The sequence below is a fragment of the Citrus clementina genome, unplaced genomic scaffold, assembly GCF_000493195.1.
Source record: "Citrus clementina cultivar Clemenules unplaced genomic scaffold, Citrus_clementina_v1.0 scaffold_6, whole genome shotgun sequence".
In the NCBI taxonomy this organism is placed as follows: Eukaryota; Viridiplantae; Streptophyta; class Magnoliopsida; order Sapindales; family Rutaceae; genus Citrus; species Citrus x clementina.
In genome coordinates this window covers 21181378-21190686 of record NW_006262139.1, presented here as the reverse complement: position 1 = coordinate 21190686, position 9309 = coordinate 21181378, and the positions used below count along the sequence as shown (strand labels likewise).

Here is a 9309-nt window from a genome sequence, read left to right as displayed (position 1 = left end):
TACAGCACGATTATGTATGTCATGTCCAAATCTTTGGGAATGCGAAGACTCTGTAACTGGATATGTTCTAATAATTCATTATTTGGTTTCCGAAAAAGAAAACAATAATAAAATTCCTTATTTCTATTTTAACATTCTTATTATTTATTTTTCTGTCAAGTCGCATTGATATTTTCATATAGCAAAAACTACATACCCATATGGTCTCATGACCACGGGTGGTAAAACGAATAAATGAATTGAATCGCAAATGATTGGCCAAATTCAATGGATTCAATTTCATTTTGTTTAATATGTGAATTGTAATCTTTATCTTCGAATTCAATTCAATTGTTAAATGAATATTCGTCGAATTCATTTAATTTGTTTATGTAAAATTATAGTTTATAATTACAAAATTATCCTCCAAACTTTTAAATTTATGCATAAAAATTTAATGATAAATAAGTAATTTTATCAAATGGATAATAAATGAATAGATTCATGTTCGATTAGTTTATAAGCTGTTTATTAAATAAATAAATGAATCAATGATCTCAAATCTAAATCTAATTCGTTTATTTAGTAAATCAAATCGAATTTCATCTATTTATTAAACTAATTAATTTTTTTTAAATCCAAAACTATTTTATTTGCCTCTAATTGAATCTTGACTCATATTACTTCCCTTACTCGTAACTTATGCTTTGTGAGAATCATATAATTAGGCAAGGACAAAGATGTTAACACAATGACGTGAAGGACTGCCGACGGTTTGAATTTTTGGGCTCCCACGAGTCAATTCCCCATCAAAATTTCATTATCAGATGCGAAACAAAGCAGCTGAATTTGGCAAAAAAACTCTGTGGTTGTGAACAAATATGTTCACAAATCACAAATATCTTCACAAATCACAAATATCTTATCTTTTTTTTCTTTTTTCGATAAATGGGGCTCTAAACAGAGCCAAAGAACAAATATCTTATCTTTTTTCACAGTAGCTTAATGGATATTTTTTTAAAAAAAAAATCATAACTGTCAGCTTAATTAATTATATATATGCGTACGGTTGGTTCATTAAAAGTCGGAGCAAAATCACAAGCACTAAACAAGTAACACACGAAGTGAGAAATGGCAAACACGTTGAGTGTGCTTGTGTGGTCGACCCTTTTTCTGTTTGCAGCTTTGATCCTTCTGTTAAATATTCTAAAGGAGAAGGAGTCGAGAAACTGTAAACTGCGGCCTCCGGGGCCTCCGGCCTGGCCAATCTTCGGCAACTTTTTCGATCTCGGAAACATGCCACACCAAAGCCTTTACAAGCTCAGAGCAAAGTATGGTCCTGTACTTTGGTTAAAGCTAGGTTCAGTAAACACCGTAGTGATACAATCAGCTAAGGCTGCGAATGAAATGTTCAAGAATCAAGACCATATATTTTGCGACCGCAAGGTTCCAGATGCACTGATAGCCCGTAACTATTACCAAGGATCACTTGCCTTCGGCAGGTATGGCGTGTACTGGCGCATCCTTCGACGTCTCTGCGCATCGGAGCTCTCGGTCAACAGGAGAATCAACGAGACAGCTCCTATCCGTAGAAAGTGTATTGATAAGACGATACAATGCATTGAGAATGATGTAGCAGAAGCGCAGGCTCGAGGAGAATCGGGACAAGTAGATTTGTCTCACTACCTATTTCTCATGGCATTCAGCCTTATTGGCAACCTTACTCTGTCGAGGGAATTGCTGAACTTGCAGTCCAAACAAGAGCTGGAATTCTTTGCTGCCATGGTCAAGTGCATGGAATGGGTTGGAAAGCCAAATATGTCTGACTATTTCCCATTCTTGAGAAGCCTGGATCCTCAAGGTATCAGGAGAAACATGATGAAGGACATGGGATGCGTTCTCCAGATAATATCTGGGTATGTGAAGGAAAGGCTCGACGAGCAGAAGTTACTGAATGATGAGAAAAAGGACTTCCTTGATGGATTGATAAAGTATGAAGGGGATGGAAAAGAAGGGCCTGATAGACTCTCAGATCAGAATATCAACATAATCGTAACGGTGATTAAGCTTCTACATTCATAAAAAGCAAGCAATTAGTTCTTTTTTATAAACAAGAGATTAGACAACATCTTGTCTAATTATAATATTAACTCCATTAAATGTAATGTGCAGGAAATGTTCTTGGCTGGATCGGAAACTACGAGCAGTACCATGGAATGGGCTGTGGCTGAGCTACTGCGCAACCCTGAGGCTATGAGAAAGACTAAGGACGAGCTTGACCGTGTCGTTGGACGAAACAGAAAGGTTGAAGAGAAAGACATTGTTGAACTGCCATATTTCAAGGCTGTGTTGAAGGAAACACTGAGGTTACACCCTCCAGCTCCATTGCTGCTTCCAAGAAATGCAATGACAGACACTGAATTCATGGGATACCAAATTCCTAAAGATACTCAAGTTTTTGTGAATGTATGGGCAATAGGAAGAGATCCAGACTGTTGGGAAAATCCTTTGTCTTTCAAGCCTGAGAGGTTTCTAGGTTCAAATGTTGACTTCAAGGGACAGCACTTTGAGTTGATTCCATTCGGTTCTGGGAGAAGAATTTGCGTAGGAATCTCGTTAGCTGACCGGCTACTTCACCTTGGTCTTGCCTCTTTGCTTCACCATTTCGACTGGGAGTTAGGCCAGGATGCCACTCCAGAGAGCTTAGACATGAATGAGAGGTTTGGTATAGCAGTAAGGAAGCTCGTACCTTTGAGAGTTATACCGAAGAAACGAATCATGTGAGAGATAAGCGCATCGTCAAAGTTGCAAGTCATTAAGCACACCAGAATAAATGGCTGCATCGCCCCCCTTATAACTGTATAAGTGGTTTCCGACGTTCCCGATGCTACTTTGTATGCTGGCTATTCTTGATGGAAACTCAACCCTTCCATTTTGATGGTCTTGACACCAACAAAAGAAGACTGCCTCAACATAATTTACTATTTATTTATTTATTATTATTGTTGTTGTTGTTGGTTTTAAATTAGTCGAAAGGTAGTGCCCATCTTATTTCGTGGAGTGATGGGTAGAATCACTGAGCATGATGCAAGAACAGACTTAATGGTTGCAATTTCTTACATTTGTGGTCCTAAGCTAAGGTGGCGTTTGTTTTTTTGTCTGAAATCTGAATAGACCTGAATTAGTCTGAATTCTGAATAGGTCTGAATGTCTGAATCTGAATAATATGTTTGTTTTTTCGTCTGAATCTCGAAAAATAAGTATTAAGTTGTTTGTTTTTTTCAACTTAAAAAGCTGAACATATGTACTTTTACATTTGTATCCTTATTAAATTTGAATGTCAAATAAATAATATATTAAATACCACAATATTTTAACATTTATAAGTAAAACTATATTCAAATGAATACATAATTATTTTAGAATTTTAATATATAAAATACCATAAATTTCAAATTTTATCATATATAATATAAGAAAGAAAAAACAGGGATATTTTTATGTGGGGTAAATATCTATAGGTGAGTTTTGGGATAAACATGAAAAATAAATTATAAAACATGGATATTTTTGACATTAGCAAGTAATTGACTTAATTCAGATTTCTCCATTAAGTAAAAAGCCAAAAAAATTAGCTTATTTTATTAAGTCAAAATTATCTAAAAAGTCTCATTAAGTTATAAAAACAAACACCTCTAATTAACTTAATTAATTAAGTTAAGTCACTTTAAGTCATTAAATTAAAAAACAAACGCCACCTAAGTCTTATTTAATGGTGCTATGTATAGTTTTTGAATTGGGGAATGGTAATGAACTCATTGCTTGATAGTGTTTACGCACTAAAAATATGAAAGTATGAGAATGGATTTTGGGTGGCTTCACAAATGTCAGAGTAAGGAATGAGAATTTCAATCCAGAAGTGGGAATGATAATGAATTGACACAATCACTCTTAAATAAAATTTTTAAAAAAAATTCACCCCCTTTAAATAATAATAATAATTGTCATATTTTTTTATAGTATAGTAATAATGGTAATAATGTTGATTATTATTTTATTATTACTGTAATATTAATAATGGTAATAGTATCTATAGTAGAAGTATTTACTCTTTATTTTGTTTGCGAACAAATACATAATCATAACTGAAGGCATTTTAATAACTTGTAACAATTAATTCTAATTATAAGATAAAGTAAGCACATCGATAAGAATATATCTCATTCTGATTCTAATTCCAACAACCCAAAAAAACAACTTATATGATTCCGATTCCAGTTGGGGGTGACAACTTGGGTCGGAATTTGTTTATTCAATTTGATTTGATTTAAGTTAAACATGTTTGAGTTTGAAAAAATTGATTCGTTTAATAAATTGATGAATTTGATTCTCATTAAATAAACGAATCGAATCTGGGTTTAAGGTCAATGGTTTGTTTTTTCATTTAGATTTTGTTTGTATTTTCTAAGATGATAGTTTTATGGGTTTTTTTTCTATTTTATTTTGCTTATTTTTGTTTATTAATTATAATTTTTTTAAACAAATTGTATGCAAATCTAGATTCAATTGATTTGTTATTAATTCTGCATAAACGAATAAAATGAATTGTAATGAATCAAAACTCGATTTGATTCATTTAAATTTGCTTAGTAAACAAATTAAATAAATTAAATAGAAATTCGTTTAATAAACAAATCAAATCCAAATCATGAGATTATGAATCATTTAACAAACTAATCAAATTCAAATCCATCAAATTTTCGTTTACAATTTGATTGGGTTATATTTGTCACCCCTAATTCTTTTCAGTTCCTATCTAATTCTTGCTCATCCCAATTTTGGGGAAGTAAATGCACCAACGTCTTAATGTTGGACCCTTGGCCATGTTATTCACCAAAAAAATGCCTCGAGTATTATTTAGCAACTTCTGATTATGTCGGATACTCGGATGTGTTAGACCCTCGAAATACTTGCAACATATTTTGAGAGACTTGAGTTTCCTTGAATTAACGTGTTTATTGTCAATTCTTTCTATTCTGCGACAGTTTGTGTTTGTAATATTGCCAAACACGGATAGTATCACTCTGAAATGATATCATTTCTTTTATTATCTAGTTAAGCATTGAACAGAGATGACCTTCTTCCACATCCTCCTGAACAAGTTGTAGCGTATATTTCCTAATTGAGTATGGATTTGGTATGAAGAATAGAAAAATACTTATGAATATGAATAGTAACAAGACACCCAAGTTTATAGAATCAGGATAGGCGAAACCACTCAAAAATAAATGAAACATGACAGAATTTACAAGGAAGTGGCAACTGGGGGCCAAAATTAACCACTATATAAACAATAAAAGAATATATGAACATCAAGGAAACAACTGACCAATCCTTACTCAGAAGAAACAGATAAAAAGAGTTGGTTAAATGCTCAATGCAGACCTCAACAAAGAGGGGAATGCCTTGTGTGTTCTGAAACCTTGACAATTAGCAACACGGAAGTGTTTATCATTGTACCTATGACTCAATGTAATTCATAAGCACACAATAGCACGATCTTTGCTAGCAGACAACTTTAGAACAGCCGTTTCAGTGACTTCTCTACCAACCCTGCAGACATAGTTCAGTCCCACAAGTAGCTCTGTAATTGCAGCTTCAGTTTTTGCTCGATTTGCATAGTGGAGTGTCTGCACCAAAAGCACATTTGTCCTGGAAACCACATCCTCCTTCTCAAAATTACGCTCAGACTGCCACCTTATCATGTTATGAGCTAGTGGAGACAGCCACCCTAATATCTGTGTCAGGGCCAGGTTCCACCGTTCTGCAAGAGAAACATCATAGGCAGATGAAACCAAAGTTTTAGCATATGCCTTAAGCCTGCCCCTAAGAGCAGTTTTTATATTCATTGGTAACATATTGTAAAGAACATCTCTTTCATCAGGGCCAATCATCTGAGGAGATGAAGCTAGTTTCTCAATCAATACAACAATATTTGCGTAGTGGAGGGCTAAAGCAGCTTCACCAAGAGTTGATGGAGGGGCATTCAACAACCCGAGCTTGAAACTGAATGTAAAAAGTTTGGAATAGAGTTTATTGTTGCTAGAAAGGGATCCCACATGTGTCCTTTCCATCTTCTCAATTGTTTTCATATAAAAATCACCATATCTCATAGAAGCACTCCCAGCAGGCTTGCAGCTATCAACTACAAGAGAATCACTCACACCTGTTATACATCCTCCAAATGATCCAACATGACCCAACCGTTTGGATTTAGAATGGAAAAGCTTTCCATCTCCAGAATCAGACTGATGGAGAGATCGCCGCTGCTTGCTATTTATCACACCCTTGTCAGAAGAAAATTCTGAAGATATTATAGGAGCAGAAAAGGAATGGCTGCGAGAAAGAAACTTGGTCTTGCTATGTCCACAATCACTGTTTCCTTCTATAAATACAATTTGATTATTCCCAAAAGCATGTCTCGTCCTTTCAAGTATTGTGAAAAGTGATCTCACCAAGAGTCTTACAACATAATCATAACTTCGAACCCATGGAGACATTTCACGTAAATTTCTGACTTCCTGACGTTGACATGCTACTTTCTGCTGAGACTCAAGCAATTTCACCCTATCTGCCTTATTGGCCTGCATTCTTCGAAGAGTTTGCTCAAGCTCTGCCAACACCTCAAGCTCCTGACACAGTTGCATCATAACTGCAGCAAATTTCTCCATTTTCTTTACTTTCCTTTCCATCTTCTTCAATCGGTATGCCCATCCAAACCATTCAAAATGATTTATAAGTGGGTCATTAATGAAATCCTCAAAACAATGATATACAGGGTCTGTGCACCTCTTGCCAAGCCTAGCCACAGACTTTGCTACATTTCCAAAATTCTCAATTATCTCATTGACTGCAAGATCCATAAGGTACTCAGCATTGTCAGACACAAGTTTTTGAATCCCAACCGAGTTCACAATCTGTTCCCTCAGCCCGTTCACCTCATTTTCTCTCAAAGAATGCCACATGTTAACCACCTTCAACATCAAGCTTGCCACTTCGAATGCCAAAATTCCAATGCCTCCCTTGCCAGTCTCTGATGTGTTCTTCCATGAAATCCATCGCAAACTACCAAACCACGTTTCTGTCACCATCTTGCCACTCATTAAATTACATAAACAAACAATATTATCATAACCAACAACCTCAAGCAATCTCACAATCCCTGTAAGAAAACATGTCAACGTAAGAAAGATCACTCAGCTGCCAACATATATATTTCCCGCAATGCCATAATCATATCAAAATACTTTCTGACTAAATCCTAAACATTCGGACACAAAATCAGAACTTATCAAATTACAATTGCTTGGATTAGTTGAACAATATACCACAAGTACAAACACAAATACAAAAACAATCAGCCAAAAACCAAATTAAAAAAAAAAAAAAACAAAGACTTGCGTGCAAGCTCAATCACATAAGAAATTCATCATATAGAACAATTTCATTCATTTTTATCCCTAATTTCTGAACAACTAAGGCGTGTCGTAGCGAGAGAGCTCGAAATCGGAAAAACCAAGTGCTCACAAGCGAATTTGAGAGTAAATTCAACAAAAATTCCCAAAAGTGATAAATTTGCAGAGAATAATTTACAAGAAGTCAAGTCAACCGCCAATCAACATAATATTAAGAAGTAAAATTTAAAGAGGCATTAAAATGAAATCAAGAGCTTAATGGTACGTAAACGAGGGTACCTTAGCTTAGGCTGAGGGAGCAGGCGAAATGAGTGGGTAGGAGTGAAGGGACGATCCCAGCGTCATATAGCCGCGAGCAATCGAAACTGAGAACTGACGGAGTAAAAAATACAAAGAAATTCGACCAGTAAAAGACAAACTTTAATACTTAATTATAGCGCGTAAATTCGGTCAAATCGAGGTTTTGAAAAATTGAAATTAATAATTAGCAGAGTAGAGTGGTTTATTCTTCTTATGCTGGTGGATATCAAGGTGATTAATCAAAGAGTAACTAGTGATACGATTCCGTTTTGGGGAGGAAAAAGATATGCGCTTTGGGAAGTTCACTCGACGAGGGAGGATGTTGGCGCGTGGGGAATTCTGTGGAGGGCATATGCAGATTTGTATGCTAATAATGCCTTTTAACGAAAGCAGATGTGTAAATTTGGACAAAGACAACCGTTTTGCATTTCCAATTTTCAACCCCCGGCCGACTTCATAACAAGTTGATAGCGGGGTTTTGAGTTTTCCATTGGCTGCATGTCTCTGTCTGTTCATCAAATGTTATTAGGCTTAATTAAACATGTCAGCAGAGCATCAATGATTGAAGGTTAAAAAATTATTGTTAATTGTTGAAAGATTTCATTATTGTTATCATCATTGGTATTCTATTATTTAAACTAATTATTTTATTATCGCTTTTCTTTGTTAAAGGAATTCTAATCCCGCTCAAGATTTTAAAAGTAAAAAATATCAAATAAATAGTAAATAGAAAATAGATGTAGAATAAAAACAATCGCACAATATAAGAATTTACCTAGAAATCTTTTATACCGGATAAAAATCATGGTGTCGTGAAAAATCTATTATGTGAAAAATTATTTCAATCATTCTAATATTTTTTTCTCACACCCAAAATCCCCCAATAATATCTAATTTCTCAATAAATCTACCATTACTCTCATGCTATAAACTATCTACTTACAGAAAAACTAATTGTAATATTATACGAACAAGTAAAAACTCAATCTCCTCATATATAGTGATTATTTATTGTATGAGAAGTATTCATTTCTTATATTGTATTCTCTTTAAACAAATTGAGTCTCAAAATAGATATTAATTACTCCATAAATATGAAATCCTCATACAGAATCCTAAAAAATTCTTTTAAAAAACTAAACATGTTTCCTAACATTATTTTTTATGATTTTGTTTGTTTCCTCAATCATTTGACTTAACTACTATGTATATTTTTATATTGTATCATCTGTGCTTAAATATGATTTTTTTTTCAAAAAAATTATCATTGGAAAATTTCCTAGAGAGGTCCTTTATATCTTCATAGATGGATAACTCCATATAAATTAAAAAATTTACTGATTTTTCTTATGCATTATGGATGTATAAGATTAACCCGTATGTTTTTCTTGTTTACAAGATAGTTCAAGTGGCATGGGCCTTGCAAGTAATATAGCGCTACCCTTCCAGTGAGTGGACTCCTGAGCCCAATCATCAAACCCAATATCTGATCAGAGTCATACACACTTGGACTAGACGCTGACTGAAATGTACAACAATAATGGTAAGCCGTCTT

At 34.4% G+C, this 9309-nt stretch overlaps 2 protein-coding genes across 2 annotated transcripts; one reads left to right on the top strand and one right to left on the bottom strand.

Annotated features, from left to right (window-relative positions):
- Window positions 1–938: 938 nt before the first annotated feature.
- On the top strand, window positions 939–3117 carry LOC18039463 (cytochrome P450 76A1). The gene is made up of 2 exons (XM_006430260.2): window positions 939–2037; window positions 2152–3117. The coding sequence occupies exons 1-2, from the start codon at window positions 1111–1113 to the stop codon at window positions 2761–2763; spliced, it is 1539 nt and encodes a 512-aa protein (XP_006430323.1). The 5' UTR covers window positions 939–1110; the 3' UTR covers window positions 2764–3117.
- Window positions 3118–5302: 2185 nt separating this feature from the next.
- Window positions 5303–8184, bottom strand: LOC18039435. The gene is made up of 2 exons (XM_006430259.2): window positions 7734–8184; window positions 5303–7201 (listed from the first exon to the last, which is right to left on the bottom strand). The coding sequence occupies exon 2, from the start codon at window positions 7140–7142 to the stop codon at window positions 5517–5519; it is 1626 nt and encodes a 541-aa protein (XP_006430322.1). The 5' UTR covers window positions 7143–7201; window positions 7734–8184; the 3' UTR covers window positions 5303–5516.
- Between the last annotated feature and the right edge of the window lie 1125 nt (window positions 8185–9309).

Coding starts and splice junctions, on each gene's coding strand:
- LOC18039463 (XM_006430260.2), top strand. CDS start 1,111: ATGGCAAACACGTTGAGTGTGCTTGTGTGGTCGACCCTTTTTCTGTTT. Junction 2,038..2,151: donor ATATCAACATAATCGTAACG/GTGATTAAGCTT, acceptor TGTAATGTGCAG/GAAATGTTCTTGGCTGGATC.
- LOC18039435 (XM_006430259.2), bottom strand. CDS start 7,142: ATGAGTGGCAAGATGGTGACAGAAACGTGGTTTGGTAGTTTGCGATGG.